Here is a 24750-nt window from a genome sequence, read left to right as displayed (position 1 = left end):
TGGGTGTATTTGTGTTCTAATAAAACTTAATTTACCAAAACAAGAGGCAGACCATAGTTTGCGGATCCCTGATTTAGATTCTAATCTTTTTTTCCTTCCTCCTCCTTTTACATCTTTCAGTTCTAGTTTGTCTTTTTTTCTTCTTGGTGTAACTGTGTTCTCTATGGCTGCAGGCATATTTTTTCCTCATGACAGATGGAAATGGTCACCAGTAACCCCAAGCCTATGCTCTAATGGAAGTAAATCCCTTTCTCCCTAGTGTTCTTTTTGTATAATATGCCCACCTTTGAAACAATCTCTGTTGACACGGAAATTCCTGAGTCATGTGACTACCCCTGCGACCAGAGAATGGTGAGACACTATGACTGATGAGCCTTTAGAACCATTAGGTGTGAGGATAGGAGAAAGAGGGATGCTTGGTAGATATAACAGAATGCACATTATAAGCCTCACTTTGCAGAAAAGCAGGGAAGAACCTAGTTCAAAGGGCCACTGCCAGAAATTCTTCATTGTGTAGTAGATGTGATACTTTGTAGCCAGTCTCCCTGGTCATTCCTCAAAGACCCTTTGTGGGGTCTGGAAATAAAAGCATTGGCTAAGATGGGTTGTAAATGAGAAGCAAGAAAGACCCAAGTTTCTGTCCTAAGCACTTGAGTGAATAGAGTCAGCCTGTATTTAGATGGTTAAAAATCATTTCCAAAATTGTAGGGGAAGCTGCAACATGGATAATCCTCAATTGGCTTGTAAGTGTTTTTCTAATAATCTCAGAAAATTCACAAAACTTTACAAAAGGTAATAAACAAAGCAATATGATGGTATATGAGTCAGGACATTCTGGAAGTTATCCAAATTCCTCTCCGCAATATGGAGAACACCTGCAAATTCCTAATATGAAATGTCATAAAAGGAAAAAAAAAAGTTATTCTTGTTATTCCTGGCCATATAATGCCTAAAGGGCATTACTGACTACCATGGATATGGGTTGGGCACTCGAAAAATGAGTCAGTCTGACTCTATTTTTATTTGACTCAGAAAATTTAATGAAATTATACAAATCCCTGAAATCTAATATTTTTATGTGATAAGATTGTGTAAGAGGAGGAGGTGGAAGTGAAGTTTGGAAAATATGGTGACAGATGGCAAGTGGGCTCAGGCACATAGCGTTCCTATATATAGGGGAGGGGACGATCTGGTTAATCAAGGGGAGGGGGACGTTTTTAAATTTAGATTGAAGTATTTGATATATTCAGCAACATCATTTACTGAAGCAGCCTAGCTGGATAGAACTTTATTTTTTTTTCTTTTTTTGGGGGGGTGGGTTGTATGATGTATGTTTTCAACAGTTTTACATATTCTTTCATGATGTCTACATTTAAAAATCAAACAGTATCTATAGGCTTTGAGCATGTCTTTTGAGAGAGGGTTGAGAATATCTATTTCTAGAGAGAGTTCCTTCTAAGGAAATTTAATGACATTTAAAAATTAGGGTCATCACAGCTATTTTGGCAGCACTGGAAAATTAAAGTGAATATTCACAGTGAAGATGACTATAATTTAGTATTAGGTTGGTGCAAAAGTAATTGAGGTTTAAAAGGTTAAAAATAATTGCAAAAACTGCAATTACTTTTGCACCAACCTAATAGAATGAGCTATGCGGCTGGCAATTAGGACACCTGAGATTGAGGCCCAGTTCTAATATATGGTCAGATGGAAGGTGTTACCTTGCATAAGTCACTTCAGCTCTTTAATCTTAATCTTATTTTAAAAATGAGAGTTCTGAATAAATAATCTTTGGGATATTTTTAGTTTTATATTTCGATTGTTGTAAGCTGTCTCTTAATGCTCTGCTAATTGGGATACTTTTTGTTGCAAGTAACAGAAAGCCCACCTCCAGCTGCCTCAGCCTATATCAGGGAAAGTCTTGTGTTGAATGGACTTCAGGATTGGTTTGATTCAGCAAAGGACATTTCCCCACTTGTTCACTCTGCTTTCCATGGTACCAGTGTCGAGGTAAAGATGTCATTCCTTCACGGTCTCCAAATGTCTGTTAATGACTCTAGTCAAGGACCTGGTTTCTTGTTCAGGTCTGGATGAAAAGAGAAAATCATTTCTTGAAGCTATTTTTGACAAATAAGGAAATGTCTTTCCCAGAGACCTTTGCAAACCTGTCCTTGGATATCATTGGCACAAATTGGCTTTTGTGCTCATCTCTGATCAAGGCCAGGCCTATCGTGAGCCACCGGAGAGACTCCTACATCCAGCAATTAGCTCAACAAAGGGAGATGTGGCTAAAATACTAAAAATCTAGAAGGGGGGCACGTATGGGCGGCACCCATGAAGTCTGCTAATCATTGCTTTGAACATTGTTTCATATAATCTATGCAGTTCAATTAATGAAATAGAGGTTTTATATGGTAGCTATTATCACATCAAGCACATAGTAAGCATTCAATAAAGATGTATACATTAGGCTAACCTTAAATCTGTTAAACACAGAGAAGGTTCCTCCTCATTGGCAACTAATTAACAAGAAACCACAGGTAGTCCTGGGGTTGCCATAGTGACCAGAGGCCTGTAGTAATTTTTTGTTTTTGTGCAGTGGTTTTCAAACTTGGCTGCAAATTGAAACCACCTAGGGAGCTTTGAATAACACTGTTGCCTGAGTCCCACCTCCAGAGATCCTGATTTGATTGATCTGGGGTGAGGGCCTTTAGAGTTTTAAAACTCCCCAGGTTATTGTAATTCACAGCCAAGATGGAGGAGCTCTGGTTAGGGACTCTTTAAGTATGGGCATGCTCAAATGCATTCTCCCACCTCCTTCAGTCATGTCCAAGGTTTCCACTGAACTCCTTTTCATAATTCTCTTCTCCTCTACTCTAAGCTAGTAACTGCGAGTTTCTCCTCTCTAAACTGGGACTCCCAGAGATTCCACATGTTCTCCATTCTCATAAAAAAAAAAAAAAAAAAAAAAAAAAACACCAAAAAAAAAAGACCTGAATGTGAGGGTGGAAATCAAGAGTGGGGAAGGCCTACTGTCAATATGGTGTGTTAGGAGAAAGGGACAAAAGTGTAGGTGAAAGAAAACAAGAAGCAATGCAAAAGTCTTTCTCTCTGGCGCGGGGGTGTGGTTGGAGATGCACGTTTAGGCATTCTCAGACTCAGATTCCCACACAGACACCCATACACATACAGACACATCATCTGAAATGCTTCCCAGCCTCCTCCTCCCTGCTCAGCCCACTGCCAACCGCTTGCTCAGAATACTGCTGCAAATTCATAAAAAACCTAAAACTGAATAAATGAGAAGTGACTATTTCTGGTTTATTCATTCACTCACACATTCATTTATCTATCTATTCTATCAATATTAATTAAGCACCTACTATGGGCCAGGTACATTGACAGATGGTCAATGAACAGCAATGAATAAAACAGGAGCTTATAGGATGTACAAAGTCCCTGAATCTGGAAAGTATTTGAAGTGTGTAAGATAAGGCGATGATTATCTTGTTCCCCAGTTCTAGAGTTCTAGTCTATGTACCCTGTTTACTGCATGAATACTTGCTGAATGGATGAATACCTGAATGCATTACTGAAGGCAGACCAGACTGACTAGCGTGTGGTAAGTGTGGGAGTGTGTAGGGAAGAGTAGGTAAATATGGGCAGACAGTTATGCTGGGCCTTGTGGTCTATGGCTTTAAAAAATAATTCAGACATTTTATTCTGTGCATTGAAAAACCATTGCATGTTTTCCAACAGGGAATGATAAGATCAGGGAAAGTATCTCTGAGACCAGAGAGATAAAAAGGACTCATTGGGTCAGAGGATAGGATGGAAGAATGTTCCAGAAAGAGGGAACCAGATGTGAGAAAGCTTGTAGTCAAACAGGGCATGTTTGAAGAATGGAAAGGCTTTACTTGGAGGTAAGGAGATGAAAGATAGTCTAGTGGAGAGACAGGTAAACTGACGAACATGGCACAGAGCGGTAGATGCGGAATCTCACAGGAGTGTAGAGGAGTGATGTCTACCCTAGACTTGGGAAGCCAAGAAAACCTCCACGGAAAATGATGCACCAGAACCCACTCTAGAAAAGTGGGAGTGGGTTAATTTAGGAGAAAGAAGGGGCGGAAGAAAGGTAAGAAAATAGAAAGGGAAGCAAAGATGTGGCAAATAGAAAAAGTTAAATATACAAAAGCTAGAGAACTAAGAAAGCATCTTAAAATTTAGAGCAAATCTTGGTTATAGCATAGAAATCAAGTTTAATTTTAAAAGTTTATAGGGACCTACAACATGCCAGTCATGCTGATATGCACCCTAACAATAGTCCTTTGAATTAGGTATCAGGGAGGTGGCTGGTGAAGTTACTTGCATACAATCCAACAGTTAGTAAGTGGTGTTGCTGAAGTAAGGACTCAAGCTGTCTGACTCCAGAGTCCATTCTCTTAGCTGTTCTATTATTTTACTGCCTCACTGACCAAGTTAAAAAATAAGGAAATAAAAGGAGGGAGGCCATGGAGATATGGATTAAAATATATACGTAGTATATCTTCCTATATATTTTCTGTTTCTGGAAATCATCTCTTTCCTATAATTAAAATTCAAAGAAAACGAAAGAGTAAAGATAATCGACCATATTAACGATAAGACAAAAGCCAGAAGAGAAATTTACTTGAAGGCAAATCAGATACAAACTTAGGGTGTCAAGAAAAGTTAATAGGACTAAAGCCCATACAGGAAAGGGGATTTGTTTTTCTGTTGTATCGTGTAGGACCTGGTATCATGCATAATCCTACAGAAGAAGATAAACATTCCTGTTGTTAATTTGCTGACTTGCATAGCAGGAAATTTGCTGTCATAAAAGTAAGATTAACCACAATTTACAAGCAACAAATAGATGTGGAATATTTAGAGAAAAGAAAGTACTTTAGATTGGTTAAATAGGTTAAGGTCACCATTAGAGGAATAGTTACTGACATTGGAATGTGTGATATTTTCATTTAAAAAAAAGAAAAATCATAAAATATATTATACATTAAATACAAGTTTTAAAAAAAGCAAGAAAACCAAATAGGAGTGTTTGTGAAAGTGTTAGGGGTATGTATACTTTAATGTGAGTACTGGTAACTTTTCTGTGGCAGATTATTGAGGACAGATTATTAATTTTTTTTTCTATTTATATCTTGCATTTTCTACCTTTTAAAATATGTATATATTACTTTAAAATTTAAAATAATTATAAAACTATCAAAGTACTTTAGTTTTAAAAGTACATTTGAAAACATAACTAGCTTTAGTCAATACTGTGATAATGTCTTTCCTGTTTGTTCCCTTTTTCTCATTATTGCCCTAATGTTTTTAAGAAACCACACCTCTGTCACTCCATGCACCTCTTTTAGGGGAAGCTAATTTCTGTCATGATTTAGACATGCTCTGAGTGTCATTGTCATGCGGGACAGCCTGCAGGGTCTCAGCTCCAGCTCTCCGCATAAGAACGCAGGATATGGTGAGGCCGAAAGGGAACACCCACGGAGCCATAGATAGGGGAGTCATACCACTATATGCTCGCTGGCCACTGGGTTGGAGACACAGGAAGCAGGAGCCACACTGTTCGCAACCCTCACTGTGCCGCTTGCAGGCTCAGCCGCCATCTTCTTGCTGGCCCCCACTTTTTTTCCTGCTAGCGTAGCCACAGCAGTTATATTAGTGGCCAATGGCTCACTGGTTACAGCTGACGGCCAACTAGCCACAGCTGATGGCCATCCAATCACAGTTGATGGCCATTTACTACCCGAGTGAGTGCCTTTCCACTTGAGGGCAAGAGCCTGGAAACTGCACTCTTGGCTCTGTCCCCACACTTGGTCAGAGGAAAAGATCACATTATTTGGCTAAGAACTGTACCATATTGTGGGGACAGAGGCAGGAGTGCAGTTTCCAGGCTCTCGACCTCACGTGGAAAGGTGCTGGCTCAGGTAGTAAATGGCCATCAACTGTGATTGGATGGCCATCAGCTGTGGCTAGTTGGCCGTCAGCTGTAACCAGTGAGCCACTGGCCACTGATATAACTGCAGTGGCTACGCTAGCGGAAAATGGGGGCTAGCAAGAAGATGGTGGCTGAGCTAGCAAGCAGCGGAGGGTGGCGAAGTGTGGATTGCTGATTCTGTGGCTCCTGCTTCCTGTGTCTCCAACCCAGCCGCCAGTGAGACTATAGTGGTATGACTCCCCTATCTATGGCTCTGTGGGTGTTCCTTTTTGGCCTCACCATATCCTGCATTCTTATGTGGGGAGTGGGACCAGAGGACCCACAGGCCGCCCCGTGTGACACCAAGGTAACTGGCTCAAGCTGTGACCCAAGTCAAACTAAGGAGACATGAGAAGTGGTTTGCTGGAGGAAGCTAGGAAAGTATCTTTTCTTATCTGAGAGACCTTCCCCAAACAATCCCTTCTTTTGCCATCATATAGATGAGGAAGCGCTTAGTCCAGACGGCTGTTGGCAGCCCTGTTTCATCCTTCATGGGGAGCCTGCCTTAGAATGGATACCTTCAAAGGCAAAGAAAGAGTTGGGAATGAGCTAGGACTTAATGGCTTAGTGGAGATGCCGAATCAAACCCACTTGGAAGTGACCCCACCTGTGGACTGTCAACCTATAAAAACCATTCATCCTTTATCATTTGCTACAGTTTGAATTGTTTAGAAAAACAATTCACTTGGTTAACAATTAACTTGGTTAATTGTAACCAAGTGCAATTTACCTCATTTTTATTTTATCCTTATTATAGAACGACTAAGAGGTAATTCAAGATTTTTCTTCTAGCTTATTAAAAAAATTATTTAATGTCACAGGTTTTATTTTCCTTGATCTAGCTGGTGTATTCTAAATGGTGCTCTTCAATGCAGTATCCATTAATCATATGTGGCTATTTGAATTTTTAAATTAGTTAAAATTAAATAAAATAATTAATTTCTTCAGTTGCACTAATCATATTTCAAATGTTTTATAGCCATATGTGGATAGTGGCTACAGTCTTGGCCAGCAGATATAGAACATTTCCAGCACCACAGAAAGTAGTACATAGTACTGTGAGAGAGAAGCAGAGAGAGAGGGAGGAAGGGAAGGATGGAAGAGGGAGAGGGTGAGAAGAAAGAGAAAAACATTAAATGAGGAGATATATTCAGTGGGGAGAAGTCTCTTCTAGGTTCAATATAATAGAATTCTATGTGTTTTCATTTGATTTTTAACATTTGTAAAGTACTTTTTATTCTTTAATGTTTAGCTGTGACTTCTATCATCAGATCATTTTTGGATATCAAACACTGAGAACCAGGGCTAACAATTCAGGACCGTTTCATTTTTTTCTTCTAGGAAAAAAATCCAACACAAATTTAGTAGCAGGTAGGTATGGGTTTAAACAAATATCTATGCCAATTTCCTTTATTTACTGTCATAGCAATAGAGTAACACAGAACAAGACAGTCACCTTAAATACATGTCACCACTTCACACATGCATGCTATTGGCTGTTAAAATAATTAGCAAAGTCTATTGGGGGGTGTACAAAAGCCACTATTTCTGGAAAAAAACAATTCATTGTGCATGCCTTGTTGATAGTGAACCTATTTTGAATCATTAATTACTAATTTATTCATGCAAACATTTGAGTGCCTACTATAATATAGCAGATACAGCAGTGAATAACATGCTGGTTCTCCTTGCTCTTATGGCGATTCTAGAAAGGAGATAAAGCATATATCAAACAGATAATTCCAGAAGTAGTGAATTACAATGGTAGTTAAGGTTTTACAGATGATATCTTGGGAGCTGTAAGAGTATAAACCGCGGTGACTTGATATGGTTTGGAGCATTAGCGAAGGCTACTAGGGAAAAGTTCCTCTGTCCCATTCAAGGACCCGAGAAGAGTGTAGTAGAAACCAAGAGTGGCAATGTTTGTAAGAGATGAGGCTAAAAAATAAGTAGGGCCACAGCTCATGCAAAGCACTGTCAACCACAGTCATGAATTTGGTCTTAATTTTAAGGTCAATAGGAAACCTTTGAAAGGTTTTTAAATAACAGTAGTGGCATGATCAACACAGCATCTCAAACACATTCTTTCTGGCTGCAGAGTGAAGAAGAGTTAAGTGGGAAGCATACATTTGAAGGCAAGTGGAGTAGTTAGGAAAGTATTTTTCTAATTCAGGTGAATGATGGTAACCTAGGCATTGGTGTTTGAATGGAGAGGGACAGAATAGAGATTTAAGGCATGTATAGGAAGTCAAATTAATAGGAAGTGACTGATTGGATGTGGGAGTTCATGGAAAGGGGATGGCAAAGAGAGGATTCGTTTCTGGCTTGAACCACCAAGTGGGTGAAGGACCAGATCTTAGAGTGACTTTGGGGGACAGTGATTGTGAGTCCAGTTATGGACCTGACAGTTTTACTAACCAAAGAAATCGTGTTATTGCCTTTAGAATAATCAAAGCAGTCATTTTCTTGACCTTCATGTGCTTATGATATGTATTTATATTCTTGTAATAAAGAGACCACGTAGTGTCTAACATGGCAATTTATTTATCACTTTGATTAGAGAGAAGGAGGTGAAGCTGTTGTGGTTTCAACTTTCTTTTCTAAAGGAGAATAAAGAGATGAGAAGTGGATGAAGACAACGAATGGCCTTATACTTTTTTATTTTCTTCTGCCTAGGAGACAGACGAGATAAGCAATGAAGAATTATAATTGATAAAGTAATTGTAGAGATAGGCTGCTAGAGGTGAAAAATGAGATTGCTACATGAAGGTTATCTTTTCTTTCAGCCTAAGGGAAACCTTGTCTTCCATTTCCCTTTTCTTACAGTTTATTGAAAATTCTGCCTTATATATCCAGATACAAATTACAGCATTGAGTATCACCAGCTTTATAAAAGAGGATTTGGCTTCTGCTCATTTTCTGTTGCTATTAATGATTTTTATTCTCTCTTGAGCAGCAGTTTAGTTTTTCTGTTTGCTTTTGTTATGTTTTTTACCTTGTGGATTCTGTGTATTTTAAAGAAATGATTGTTTCCTTCTCCACGTATACTGCTAGGAAGCTTAAAGTCAAAATAGTGCTTCCTCTGTATCACTTGAGGGTTTGCATTTCATGTTCAAGCTTCACGTCAGGCACGTCTTACTTACTTTGCTTGCTTGGCATTTTAGCTTCATCACATAAAAATGTATTGTTTCTTGATGGTTTGTTTGCCTAGAATTCAGTTGCTTAGAGCTTAGGTTCTGGGAATCAAACATGAGTCTGATTTATAGTTCTTTAACCTTACTAGAGATGTCACATTAGTTCAGTCTGTTAATGTCTCTGAAGTTTGGGTTTTCATCCAGAAAATTGAGATCGCTGTAATACAGCCCTTTTAGCACTTGAGTGAGTATTAAATGAGACACTGTGTGTAATGGTTCAGCCAGGGCTTGGCACACAGAAAGATTCCTCCCAAAGTAGGTGTTAATACATCATCATCATTATCATCATCATGATATGATCATCAATTATCATCAATATTATATGTTATTGTTGTAACTCCCATTCTCTGGGAGTTATATTCATCTGCTTTCTCTTCATCATCCTTTTCCTCTTCTTAGCTTAAATACAAGTATATTTTGATACACTATAGGGTACAGAATAGAGAAGCAAGTAAGGCAAGTACATACACTTTATTTAGGTCCCAAAGTAAGGCTGACAATCCAATGATGTTGCTGGTAGTGTATCTGGTAGGGAGAAAATACTATCTTGTTTCCCCGAAAATAATACCAGGTCTTATATTAATTTTTGCTCCAAAAGACAGATTCGGACATATTTTCAGGGAATGTCTTATTTTTTCACGTACAACAATCTACATTTATTCAACAATCATGTCATCTTCTTCTGGAAAATCGTCATAACGTACTAAATGTGTCCATTCATCTGGCAGTCTTAACTGGGGGTTATTTTCGGGGTAGGTCTTATTTTCAGTGAAACACAGTAGGTAGGACCCTATGGCAGATGGGAAAATTTCAGGTGAGTTATAGAAAAAAAGTGATATAAATGATATGCAGTTATCTATGGGGAAAAATAGGGTAACGTTGTTCTTTACTCTAGTAAGTAGAGTTATTACTCTAGTAAGGAGATAAAGCAGATATCAAACAGATAATTCCAGAAGCAGTTAATTACAATGGTAGTTAAGGTTATACAGATGATGTCTTGGGAGCAAAGGTCTATTGCCTTCTCATAATCAGGGATTTAAAATAGACATTGTCAATCAAATGATAGGTAGCCCCAGTTACTACAGAAAAAGAAAAACTGTGATTCAATGCTACAGAAGGCATGTAGATCAGAGACAAGGTGCCATGACAATGGTCCTTTTATCCATGCCTCCATTTACATTAGTCAATTGAAACGGAACAAGAAAAAAACACCAGTGTTGTGAAATCACAACCAAAATGTGTTATTTCAAGAAATACTTAGAACTGATTTAAATGGTGTACATCTAAGCCACTTTAATCTGCATTGGACTGAAAGTTGGCATGTTTCTTAGTCCAGATGTAATTTATTTAAATTCTTTGGTTGTTTTTCAATTTAGAAATATGCATAGACATAAAATCTTGCATGTCTCAATCTTTTTCTACACATTTGTCAATTAAAATTAGCCAAATTATTATGTGGATTGTTCTTAAACTAAACTAAAAATGGCTTTTATTTCTAATGCCAAGAAATGAAAAGTGTGATAATGAGAGGAATGAGGGATTTGGGCCTACATGCAGGATTCAGGCCTCAGTGGATTCCCCAAGTAACTTAATAATGTAAAGAAGACGTGAGTTTTGGGGGCTTTTTTTTTTTTTAAGACTTTCATAATTATTTAGAGAGACACAGAGAAGTGTCATACACCATAGGATATAATTTCCCACAAAGAAATCCCCACTGGAAATTTCTATCCTCGGTCCTTTTCTTTCTGTTACTCTAATGTGTTTCTCTCTACCTCTGCCTATCTGCCCACCCCTTCACCATTTCTTTCTTCCTTCCAGGTTTCCACCCTATTACATATTCTATCCCCCATTCCTCCCTCCCCTTGCCTTTTATTACCCAGGGCAATTGGCTGAATATGCTTCATTATTTAAGTCTGATGAGTATTTCAGGTTTCACCCCCTATTATTTTCACTGGGTCTTTCTTATGAATAGATATGGTTTTTTCCATAGGGAATTCTGGTGAATAGGACTGTTTTTTTCTTTTTTGCATATACAAAGGTGCATATACATAGATACTGTATTTGAAATGTGTATCTTTAGGGATTTGGCCTGGATCATGATTTGAACACCCAACCCAACTCCTTAGGGTATCACAAATTCAAGAAACTGGATGGGCTAAAGTGATGGTGCTCTGGTCCTTTCCTTGCTGAAATACTGTGATTGTATAGCAAAATGGCTGAGCAGAACATGACCATGACCACATAAGTGATCAGGTTATAACCCCTGGCTTATCGGAACACTAAGGGATTCCAGTTGCAATAATCAATGCTTTAAATTTATCACTACTCTGATCAAAAAGCTCCAATGGATTTCTATGGCAGAGGACTCTGTGAAAGTAGGGACTTTGTCTGATGTATGTATTGCTGTCTCCTCAGGGCTAAGAACATAGTATGGAGCATAAAATGGATTTAATATATGAATAGTACAGGTTAAAATCTTCATCAGTCAGGGTAGACTAGGTTATGCTGCAATAACAAGTAACCCCCAAGTCTCAGTTGCTTAAAAAATATACAATTTCTTATTCATTATGTGCATTTATTATGGGTTGGTAGGGGAAGCGGGGGCCTCTGCTCTTTGCAGCCATTCAAGGATCCAGGCTGATAGTGCAACTAGTCCCTGTTCCAGAGGCTAAAAAAGATATAGAGGTGTCACTTCAACAGTTAAGTGCTCCAGGCTTAAAGCAATGCCATTAGAGTTCTGCTGACACCTCAATGGCCAGGACTTTCTGGCCCACCCAACCACAAAGTGGTCAGGAGGTACAATCCTATAGATGCCGAAGATAAAAGGCCCAAACTTCTTTGAAAGGTGTGAGAGTAGTTGCACTTTCAGTGGGGAGAATTGACTAAATTGCCTTAATGTCAATATCTGTTGGTGCTTATATTATTAAGACAAATGATCATTGGCTATAACACAATGGACTATAAGGTATTTGATAGAAAAAAAGGGGAATACTGTTGCTATTCTTGTTCCATCACATACATATACAGAAAGTTACTTAAAACTGAAAAGGCAAGTCTTTCTTCCATTTCTTTTTTTTTTTTTTTTTAATTTTCAACAATTCCTATCTGAGTGCCTTGAACATAATCAATAGTACATGTTTCCATATCATTAGATTGAGTTGAATTTTAGATAAGCAACTACGTTGAGCCTTAATTGAATCCCTAGAAATGAAGAGCATGATGGTTACAGTTTTTCAAAATGGTAATTTTTATTAGCAAATGTGAACTTCCTTTCAATTTTAATGCATTAGCGTAGTAAAAACAAAACCAAAAAACAATCATGGGACAAAAAACTACGTTCCACAGCATTGTTTTTCAAATGCCTGGAATGTATTCAGTCTATGCCATTTAAATGAGTGAATCATAATTGTTTGACTGTCTTAATGTTAAAAAAAAAATGTAATGGATAATTTTTCCCCATGAATTGTTTTATCTCTGTATTTAAGAGATGGGCTCTTGAGCCAGATCATTGGAGTTTGAAATCTGCACTATTACTAGACATGTTACCTTGAACAATTTCTTATCTCCCTGACCCCCCTCAGATTCTCCATTCATGAAACAATAATAATGCTTATCTGGGGTTAATCAACAGGATTAATAATGAGGTTAGTAAAAAGGATTGTGTTATACCTTACAAGCAACAACATATAGAGTAGTGCTAGCACATGATGAAGGTTTAATAAACATTAGCTGCTGCTACTGCTGTTCTGATTTTTGTGTTGACATTGCATAGTCTGTGTAATTACTCTGTATTTACAGAGGATGCCAAAAATGTACAGACATTTTAAGAAAGAAAAAAAAAACTATTAAAATTGTAATAATATATACTGATAACAAAAGATGACTGCAAGTCATGTGTAGACATTTTTTGGCAACCCCAATATTTATCAATACAATAATAATGAACCACAGAAAAGAAACATGCAATACCAACTACAACTTTGGTGTTTCTGACGTACGTTTAACTGGAAGATTAATAATTACTGTTATCTTGAAATTTGTGTATTGGTAAGGTTTAATAAAGTTGTTATATCACAAACAGCTATTATGTGTGCATTGTGCACTGTGAAAGACCATTGGGAAAGATTGATGAGTCTGAAGGGTACCTCACTCTCATTCTGTGTAACGTAAGGAAAGAGAATGGCTTCCCAAGATACACTGCAGCATGGAACCTTCTTTATAATGCCTATGAAAGGCAAGAGAGTATTCTGAGCATTTCAAAAGGTTTTCAAGGAAGGACAATTAGAAGAACTACCTTGATTTTGAAAACAACATGAAAGAATAGACAGTATGCTCTACAAGAGTGGAAATCACATTGATCTGGTTCTCTGCCTTGTTCCCATGTATCTAACCCATAGTAGGTGCTTTATAAGTGATTTATGAAATGACTGAATGAGTATTTCTGAGAATCATTGCTAGTATAATCTATAATTGAAAACTAGGTCACCTTACATGCATCATTGATGTTTAGGTACAATCATACCATATTTCTGAAGAAGAAAGTATTTGAACCATAGTACCAGAAATAAAATATTGAACTTCTGAGTGTTTCCTCTCGCCATCCCAGCATGCTATGTGAGGGAGAGGGAAATAAAAAAAAAAATGCCTTGAGCATTTTTTTTGTCAAAATGACACATTTCTATTTATTAAACATATTTAAAAAAACTCAGAAGATTTTTATTGGACTTCTGTATGTAAATGTTATATTGTATTTCAGATATACCATATATTCATAGTGAACTGACAAAACTATCGACAGACTTAAATTTATATAAACCTAACAATATTTTTGGTTAACTTATTGGTTATAAGAACATTAAGAGGTAAGAAGTGGCTTATATGTCACTTTCCCATTTACTATTAGAACTCTAACACCCATTAACACTATCAATATTTTATAGAATGTTTCTTTTTCTTTTGTTTCTCCTTCCTTCTTTACTCTTGTGGCAAATGAGTGCTACCAGTAAAACCTCTAACATAACATACCAGGCAATATAGTGTTACAGTGCTGCTTGAGTTGTGGAAGAGTTAGTGGGCAGGTATTACAATTCACTGTAGCTGTAATAGAGGGTAATGTCACTTTAAGACATGTGATACTTTACAGAGGAGGGATGTATTGAAACAGACTACTGCTACTTACAGCACCGTGTAGCAGCCCAGCTCCTGCATTTTGCTGCCTTACTCTGCCCTGAAAGCACTGAAGTGGGGATGGTCCGTCATTAACTCTGAACTGATTTTCATCAGGAAACTACACATTATCTCATCATCACTTCAAAGGTCTCGTCAGGCAGAGGTGACGCCAGGAGATGATTTAAAGGTGAAAATGACAAGGTTTCCACCCCTCAAACCTTGGCTTCTTTTCTGACAATACAGTCTGAATGAACCCGATGTCTCCTTTATTGTGGAAATAGCATTGGAAGAGAAAAACATATTTTTTTAAATCCTGATAAAGAAGATTATTGGGAAGCTCTTTTTAAAAAAATCTCGAATTGTGGCACAGATGGATTTTAGAAAGTGTTAGAGCTTTCCAATGAACACTAATAGAGTACTCTGCTCTTGGCTGGATTTTTCAGGTAAGAAGCCTCTTTTAAGGACTTAAGATTCAGAAAGCCGATTTGTAACCTAGAGAACTATGTAAGGCTGGATGTATTATATAGGGGAAAAGACCTATTAACATAGAGACAACCTCTTGGTAGCAGAGTGAGTAATGAGAACGATATGCAGGAACCTTGGAAGTAGTGCTGAGAATTAAAGAAAGTAAATGAAAAAAAAGAAAAAGAAGGAAAATGCTGCAAAGGTCAAGTCACAGTAATCTTTTTTTGAATGCTAAGATCAATGTGGGTAAAGAAATAAGCCAGAGAAAGCAGACATTGAAAAACTGTTAAGTTTTGATTGTGGTAGGCTTTTTTCAAGTTTAGATAAATTCCTAGTGCATTTTAACTAGAATTCACAAGCAGTCAATGCATGCCACAGTCACCTCTGTTTTGTCTTTCTGTAATTTTCACGGTATTTTGAAAAGGCCCCGAAATACATTCATTTCAGGAATCACAGAAGGGGCATTGCTACTTATCTCTACTGAACAGAATGTATATCTATGTTACCCTGATAATTCTGAAGACAATGAGGCTAGATCTGCTGTATAGAAAGTAAACAGTGAGCAGTGAAACTAATAATAAAGTGAATGGTCCATCTGAATCACAGACTGGGGCATGAAAGGTACCATGCTGTTGAAAATAATGTTTTCCTACTTTGCACTTAATGAAGGTTGTCACCGTTTGTCTATTATAGTCCTAAAACCTTTCTTGAAGACTATAGTTCTTTCCTAAAATCCATAAATTATCTCGTAGTATGTCTGCGTGCGCACACACACACACACACACACACACACAATGTATATTTTTTTTGCTTTCTGAACATCACAGTTTTTGAAAGTACCAATTTCCATGACTAGAGAAGTCACACCGGGAGGTCACCAGCAGGTATTAAATGTATAGTTGAAATACTTAAAGTGTATGATTTGACAGTGAAAACACTTAAAAAGAAATAATTTTGGTTCAAAGCTCTCTCTATTCAAAAGGTAAGCATATACTTAACCAGGTTCTTGTACTGAAAATGCCTCCCTATCCCTGGCTGAGTAAGGGTGTTGTCTCAAGTTTGATTAATTTGGCAATATGAAATGCAGCATAGGTGTTGTTTGAGGAACTGGACAGTATGTAGCGCAGCTGAGTGTCTGTGGCGCCTAAGCTCCTTACAGGTGCAGATAAGACTGCCAAAGTTTCAGCGCCTGTGAAAAGGTGTATGCTCATCCATAAATACATAGACCACCACCTGTATATGCATATTCACCAACACTGTAAAACAAATGCCACAATGGGATCTTATGAGGCAAAGCAATATTGTAAATTACAGCTTACTCTACAACAGAAGCATAGATCTTGCATCTGAAACTCACTCTGGCTGAAGACAATACCTTCTGATTTTAAGGCCAGCCAAAAAGACTGGTTCTATCAGAAGATTACAACATGCCTCTGAGAAATGATTACTTAGTTTAGAAGACAGCAGAGTGATTAAAAATTCATGACTGTAGAATTAAAAAAAGAAAAAGAATCCACTCTTTCAGGCTTATGTCAGACTTGCAATGAAGTTAAAATGAACAGGAGTATGCAGCTTTTCAATGCCTGGAATAACTATAATTTAAAGATCATTGTGTAAAATGGGATGTTTAGTTAGGATACTATGTAACTTTAATTTGTTTTGGCAATCCTTGGAATTTGGGTTTGCAGAATTTCAAAAATGAATTTGTGATCGCCTGAATAGTGAGATCCCACATCATGTCATGACCTCTGCTGGGTCATTTTTTTCTAGTAGCAAAGGGACATGACGTCTGAGACCTCCCTTCCCCCTCTTCTCTCATCAGTAGAATTGACAGCTGGGGGCTTGCAGCTGGGGCTAATCTTTCCTGTCTAATGTTCTCTTTAGAGAATGGCTATGGTCTCTGCGATGTCCTGGGTCCTGTACTTGTGGATAAGTGCTTGTGCAATGCTGCTCTGCCATGGATCTCTTCAGCACACTTTTCAGCAACACCACCTGCACAGACCAGGTAAGCCAGGTGCTGACTCCACTGCAGCCTCCAGTCTCACGGCTGTCTCCTTAACAGATGGTTGAAGGCAAGTGACAGAAAGTGCTTTAGTGTGGGCAGTTCTGAATTCCAAGACTTACTGTTGGCAGGATGCTTTGGGGGCTGGGGGTTACTAACATGATTTGGCGGTATTTCTATTAACTGCTCAGAAAAGAGGGTTTTCTAAAAGAGTCCTCCCACACCCTTCCACATTTAAAAAATAGAAATCTTTTGCTTTTGAATACTTTGGCCCAAAGTGAAGTATTCTGTAAAAGGTGGGATAATTGTCAAGACTTGAGGATGTTTGGTGGATGCAAAATATGATCTTTGCAACTGATTAAATACTGTGTGCATATTCTTGGGATGCATTTTAATCTAGCACTGATACTATAATCTCTGTGTGTATGTGGCTAAGGATTCTGTGGGAATGTTCGTGCCCAAACTGACTTTGGAAGTAGTTTGTCAACGACAAAGAAATTAAAAAGTAACTTACTATTTCTTGTCTGGTTTAATTTGTCTCCTTTCCTTTCTCCCTTTCTTCACTTTCTGTTCCTCCAGTATGCTCCGTGGGTTTTTGTTTTTTTTTTCTCTCTCTCCACAGTTTCAGGGACAAGTTCCCTTTAGTCTGTTTTTCTTTTTTCGTTTTCCTTCCCCCCCACCCCAATATTGAATTTTGAGTTCCAGATGCACTATGCTTTCTTGGTTTTTCTGTTCAAAATTAATTTCCTACCCTTTCATGGCCTCACTCTTCAATCTGGATTTTTCTCTCCTTCTTTGCCTCTCCAGCTTTCTCATTACTGTCCCCCAGCTTGACTGTCCTTACCCGCCCTGGTTCTCGGAAAGATTTCCTTCCGTTTTCTGCTTAGCTTCCGCCTCTGCCTCCATTTACCTCACCCTGCTGTCCTCAGCCCCCCTGCACCGGTCACCACGTGTGGGCCCGGGGACCAGTTGCGCGCCCAGGATTCTGCTCCGCAGTTTTCAGGTGCCCGCAGCCTCCCACCCTGTCTCCAAATCCCTTCCCGGCCTCCTCCCTCCTGCCCGGCTTGCTCCCGCCGCCAGGTCCAGCGTCCATGCCTTTGCCTTTCCCGGGCTCTGCAGCGGCCTGGGCACTGATCCTGGGCTCGTCTGCACCGTCCTCCAGCAACGTCTCCGGGCTCCGCTTCAGGCTGAGCGCAGGACCGAAGCGCGTCGTGCAATCCGGGGGCCTCCCGCGCGCCTGCACCAGGCTGCCAGGGAGCTCGCCTGTTCTTTTGCCAGAGCCCAGGTCTCCCCGGGAGGGGGCGTGGGGGGCGACCGGAGCTCCCGGCTGGGACCAGAGGGCGGCCTCAGGGCCCCAGCCACTCTTATCCCCCCCTCGGTGACCGGAGGAGGCTAGGCGAGGGGACGCTGGTGCCCCTGCAGGTGGGCGTGGAAAGTGCGCTGCCGATGCTGTGCGCTTGTATTTTTGCGGTGTGTGTCCTGAGCCTGGAGGGGACACCGCCAGACTCCGAGGCTTCAGTGCCCAGGTGGAGGGAAAACAAACGTGGGTTTTGGAGCCTCACGTTACCGCCGGTTAGTTGATCGCCAATCTGTTCTGGCAAAAATGTCTTGGACTCGTTACAAAGCCCCACAAGTAGCACGGGAAATCTGCATTCACTGTAACACTTAAAAATAAGACTACATAACAAAACAACTGTTGTGAGTATTGTAGTCGCGCTCTCAAGGTTAATTCCCATTATCTGGCTTGATCCTTCTACAAGGAGGTGTGATCTCCTCTCTCCCACGACCCTCCCAAGAGACTGAAGTTCCGAGGCACAGGGTGACTTGTCTGAAACCACACAGCCCATAACTGCCTGTTGGAGGTCAGGCTGGTCTGATCTCACCTCCTGAGTCTGTCTCCCAAGGAGGAAACATATACAGTGATGTCTCTCAGTGCACAGAGTAGTTGTGCCAAGAAGCCTCTTTGAGGAAGCGCCAGACCTTTGGCACAATTTGTGAAAACTTTCAAGTTATGTCAATCCATGGAATCATTTGAACTGCAAACCCAGTATGAAAGGAGGTAGCCATAGCAGAACTGGTGAGAGGTGGCACGAGGTGACAGCAGAGCTCAGGACTAGCCAGCATCTGTCACTTAACGTAATGGCATGACCTTGAACAAGTCACTTTTCTTCTCTGAGTTCAGTTGCTCCTTTACGGATGTTGTAGGGGTATAAATGACAATCTTGAAAATGCTTTGTAAACTGTAAAGCTCTTTATAAATATCAGGAATTACTGACACCATCCCCAGTTTAATAGACTAAAAATGTGTGTGTGAGAGATGTTGAAAGAGTGAAATTTTGCTGTTCACACAGCTGATCGTCCATCCACATAATCAGGACAACAACCTAGTATATACTCTTGTTGTTGCTTTTTAACTATGTGGTAGCTGGCTAGAATATACCACCAAATGCTGTGTGTTTTATTTTACTCTCTATACAGATAGTCATGAAAAACAGTACACTTTGCAATGAGCTTTCACAGATTGTCTCCATTAATCAGATAATAGATGAGCTTTTTTTGGTGTGGGGTCATGGCTATGCTGTTTGCAATAAGTAAACTCATGTCATGTCTGTTTGATGCTTATTATCAAAATATTATAATTTTAAACTGAGAAACACATCATTAGGTTTTGAATGAAATTAAACACAGTCTTTGTTTTTTCCATTGTCTATTCTTAGAAATTGCTTATTATCACCAATTCATAGTCAATTGGTATGTCACATACCCCAAGAAACTGCAGTACGGAGACCAATTTCAATCCCAAGTGCTTATGTATTTGAGACTCATTTCAGCTTCATTGATGAAATAGAGAAACTATAAATACTCATTTCTAGATACAGAAAGATTAAAATTATATTAAACTGAAAGTCCAATGTATATAATATGGTTATTCAACTTCCTTGGGTTTTCAAGAATTGCTGTAAAGATTAAAGCAATAGATCTTGGAAATAGCAATATTCTAATACTTTTAGTCAGAAATAGAATCTTCTTTGGTACAGTCTTCTGTTTTGATTTTAAGAGTAAATATATGCTTTTGGTGATGAGAGTTGGGATGTTTCTTTTTGTGGGTCTTAAATCTTTAGGGATGCTAATGAAATGTGTATGAAAACAAGAGGGAAATCAGGGCCAGTTATCTGTGACAATCCACCCCTAAATGAGCAAATAAATAAATAAATAGCTGGATAAATGAGCAAAAAAGAAAAACGTAATCTCATTTTCTCAAATCAGTTAAAATAAGTGACATGATGAGAAAAAATGAGACACCAGCAGACCCTGAGCTTTGCCACATTTGCCTAAGCTTGAAAAAATCACCTCTTTCATAAAGCAGGAGCAGACAGACACCCTGTGCATACCAAGTACCCAGGAAATGTGCAAAATGACAGATCTTTCACTCAGAGCCCTGAATAGAGGGCGAGTAAAGGCTTTCCAGCTGTCTCCTCACCTGCTTAGGAACTGCTGGCTCCTCTCATCAGCCTCTTACAGGCAACTTCACCATGCCCTACCCGGTAAGATGGATGGTGCTCTGCTCCCAGCAGCCAATTTCAGTCTCTCAAGAAATAATCCACTACACTGACAGATGAGTGGAATTTGATGTGATGTTCCCCTCGTTCAGATTGTGCAGCACCTGAACGGCACCAGCCAGCCCGAGTCCTTCAGAGGAAATGTTAGAGATTTGGGCCAATTTCTTCTGTCAAAACATGAAATCAGGACAATGTTTTTGTGAGACCATGAATTTGTGATGTCTTGTCAGTGTAGTGGGTTTTGTACACAAACAGAATGAGAATATGTTAACTAGAAAACTGATTGATTTTAATGTATTCCCCTGCAGTCCCTAAGTACTTCCTATTTTTCATATTTACAGTATTAGGAACGCACCATTTATTTTCAGTTAGTCACTAGTTAGGGAAGATTAAAAGTCAATCAAATAGAAGTGAATTTCAAAATTGCACAAATGAGTAAAATGTGCTATAGATTAACAGATTTGTAATTTCAATAATTTTAATATTTGGCTAAATCAAGTTTTTATTTTGGGAATGATGTAGAAAATTACTATAACAATTTGAAGAACATTCATGCCTTTTAAAAATATGCACAACACAGCTACTAGGAGGGCAATTAATTTAAAAAAGGCAGACTAAACAATGAAAACTCAAAAGTGGTGTTTCACCGTTTCAGGTAATTCAAATAGACAGGTTCAACTCTTTATAAGCACCAGTTGTGTAACAGGTAAAAAAGGATGAATGGTTTGCTAAATGTAACTTTCTAATTTAGGATTAGTTTTTTTCCCCTTGTGGATATATGAATTATGACAGCAATTTTAATGGTTACTTAATTTCAAGTGTGTGGGTGTGTGAGGATGTATGTGAGGGGTTGTTCTTGAAACATAATAAAATATGGATCATTTCAAAATACTTTAGGAGAAGATCCTTGAGATTCTCTAGTAATTTAAAATTATATAGATAAATTACAAGAGACAAGAGTTATAGTGCCTAATGAATCATTTATTCTGGAGTCACTGCTATTTTATTGATGGATGTATGGAAATTATATATGAAAAGATTACTCTGAATAGAATCATCTGTGTAACTTACACTTGGCCTGATTTAAAGCTGTATTAAGCAAACTGTATATTTACAGGTATTCATTCATGACGTAAATTATTACATACTGAACATCACCCTCCATTTTAAAGTGTTGTTTTATTAAAATACTAAAAAGCATTCTTGCGTGCTTTATACTTATTTTTACCTTATTGTTCAGTATTACTTTATTGAAAGCTGCTGCAGGCATGTGCATCAGAATGCCAAGGTACATTACAGAAAAGAATTGTTCGTAATTGTAATATAAGCTACACAGTGAGAACAATAGTGGTTGCATATTGGCTTCTTAAGAATGCATACTAGTACTAGGTTAAGTGTAGGCTAAGTGTAGTGAATTGGTGTAAGGATTAGAGCAGACAGGTTGTAATTCGGTGTAAACTGATGCTAGTGATAATCCATGGATCATCTGACTGATGATATTGACCTCATTCCAGAGTCAGAGTATAGCTAGGAACATTTGATAACACTCAAGTGTTAAAACCAAGTAGAGGTACAAATAAATATTTTCTGTCTGTCTCTTGAACTTGTAAGAGAATTATTACAGTGCTATATATTGTTATTTATATGCACTCGACCCTATAGCCTCAATTTGTGGCTAAGGAAAATAGATATTTTATCACAGTATAAACAAATGTTTAGAAGTTGCACAAATGAACATTAGCCTTCACTTGTTAATTTCTTAAAGTTCATTTATGGCAACTTGAACTCTTTAAAACACTGTGCAACAATGATTTTGATAACAAAAAAATTAGAGGGGGATTTCATCTCCATCAAAAGGGGATTGGTAAAACAAATTATGGTACATTTACAAAATGGAATTCAATATAGCTTTTCCAATGGATGAGATATGTTTATATGTACTTGTGTGCAAACATGCTCATCATATACTGTTGAGTGAAGAAAACAAGAAACAGAATACTCAGATTCAAAGTAATTTTGGGGGAAAAATATTTGCACATACATAAAAATGTCAGGAAGGCTATAGACATTCTTTATATAGTGTTAGTGTTTTTGAGTCATTTCTAGTGTGAGTATATATTGTTTATAATAAAAAGCTTATGATATTACCTACAGGGTATTTTATGGTAAAATTAGAAATACATCAAACAAATGTTTCCAATTTAAGGAACAAGAAGGAGACATAGGTAGGAAAATATCATGAAGCCCTTTTTTTTCTAAGCACCTTCAATATTGAACAAAATATCTAGGCTAGCATTTCCCAGTTCACAAAGTACTGTCCCCTCAAGATACTCCTTGGAAAAAAGCTTTTGGAATAACATTCACTGCGTGGTATGTTCTCCTCTTGGAGATTTGCAATGCATGTTAAGTGTATGAAAGTTTTGGAAAGATTTGCAGATAGGAAACCTGGTTGTGTTTAACTTAAATTTCCAAACATTTTTCATTTGGTCAGCATCACCAGTGCCTATTCATACCACATGCATTGAGATGTGTGGGCCAAGATAATTCTGGAATCCTGTGCTAGTCATCTTTTTATCTCTCACTTCTAGTGAGGAACTTGACATATAATAGGGTCTCAGAAAATATGTGTGAGATTATTAAGGAAAGAAATAATGGCTGTTCTGGTGGACTCTTATTCTCTCCTGTATTTGTTACTATTTGTGTGTGAGTGCTGGTGTGTGTATGGGATAGGTGCATATGTATGTGTTTGCGCATTTATAATTAGGAGATACAATGAATTGTAAGTATAATGTGTGCATTTATGTATGCTCTGTGTAATATCTTTGAGTGGGTATTTGACTTTATTCATTATTTGACAGTTAACCCATTAATCGAAATAATCCAAAGAATATACCTACAAATGTAGCAAAAAAATTAAATGCCTAGGGTTTTCAGTCAGGGCATGATTTTTTTTTTTTCCCTAGAGATTTAGAAGTATTATAAGTGTGGTCTTGAGGGACTGAAGAGAAAATTTACTTAGCAAGTAAGGAAAGGCCTTTTGCTTTCAAATCTTTTGCTATCAAGAGGAAAATTGACTTCATCTTTGTAGCAGCGAGAAAATAACACCAGACAAGCACATTTTCCTTTCTTTGGGGTAAAGAGAAGAAGAATCATTTTAACAATTTGTATAAACTAATTGAATTCTCCAAAGATGAGGTCCTCAAAGCACTTAGGGAACCTCTTGGCCCACTGTTTCTACTTCCCTGTCTTTATATAATAAAGGTTCAGAGACAGAAAAGGGAAATTGTATCATCACAGTTATTTTCTCTCAGAAGATGGACAGATGCTCTGAGGCATCTGCCGGTTCAGTAAGTTGATTCTTCCTCCCTGCAGGGAAGGAGTTAAACCAGTCCTCACCCTGAGTGTAGAAGGGAGGAAGACCTCCTATATCCTTAGCCAATGCCGTTGTTCTGCTAATGCAATTACCTGTATTCACTTTTACTACACCATTATTAGATCAAATTTTCTAGGCATACATCCATTTTACCCAGGAATAAATCCAAGCTCACTGAGTCTGTATGCATCCTAAGGATTTTCTGATTTCCCCTTTGCGTGGATGAAGAATGGACCGATTGAGTCATACGCTTTGACGTGAAGGCAGAATGCCAGCTCCCAAATTTAGATGAGGTACCACACCTACTACTCCGTGGGGGACAAAGCACTTAAGTGCTCTTGAAACTGACAGTGTATCTTGGATTAAGGTCAGCAGGCCAGCAGGTCATACTGAATAAATAGTGTGTAAGTATCCAAAAATTATTTTCTGATCCACTAGCAACAATTTTGTACACTCTAAAAATGACTACACAGAAAGGGAAGCAGCACATTAAGCCTTTTTTTTTTTTTAATATCTATTGGTAATGAGGGAAGAGCAGCAGTGTAGCAGTATGAAGCTGGAGCTCTCAGGGTCTCACATAAGGTGTCAGTTGCAAGGCTCCAGAGGAGAGGGTGGGAAGGAATCAATGATTTTCACAGGGCACCTAGCAGCCTCAGGAGGTGAGCCACGCATTCCACAAACAGTAAGGCTGTTCTGCCAGATAGTGAGGCTATAGGCTGCCCAAGGAACTGATTCATTGATTTTACCCATTTGATAGAGCAAGATTCAGTACAAAATCACCTTTGTGTATTTAAAAAAGCCGTCTGCTAAAACTATCTGAAAACTTCATGGATGATTTCACAGCTGAACTATATAAATACCTTCATAGACCAGGCAGTGAACAAAATTGATTGGACCAGCCAAGGGTACAGATATCACAAAATACTGAAAACTGTGGCAACTAACAAGCATATGCACATCTACAGGCC

General features: G+C 38.4%; 1 protein-coding gene across 2 annotated transcripts in view; it reads left to right on the top strand.

Annotated features, from left to right (window-relative positions):
* The first annotated feature begins 14365 nt into the window (after positions 1–14365).
* TAFA1 (TAFA chemokine like family member 1) overlaps positions 14366–24750 on the top strand; it is a 574703-nt gene continuing 564318 nt past the window's right edge. The window contains exons 1-2 of one of the 2 annotated variants that reach the window (XM_081072544.1): positions 14366–14825; positions 16732–16852. In XM_081072544.1, the coding sequence (XP_080928670.1) occupies positions 16735–16852 (118 nt within the window). In that variant the 5' untranslated portion in view covers positions 14366–14825; positions 16732–16734. The remainder of the gene's footprint in view (positions 14826–16731; positions 16853–24750) is intronic. The other variant, XM_081072545.1, reaches the window with a different exon arrangement.

Source organism: Rhinolophus hipposideros, assembly GCF_964194185.1.
Source record: "Rhinolophus hipposideros genome assembly, chromosome: 14".
Lineage (NCBI taxonomy): Eukaryota > Metazoa > Chordata > Mammalia > Chiroptera > Rhinolophidae > Rhinolophus > Rhinolophus hipposideros.
Note: the sequence above shows the minus strand (reverse complement) of the source record. Positions and strands in the feature narration are given on the sequence as shown.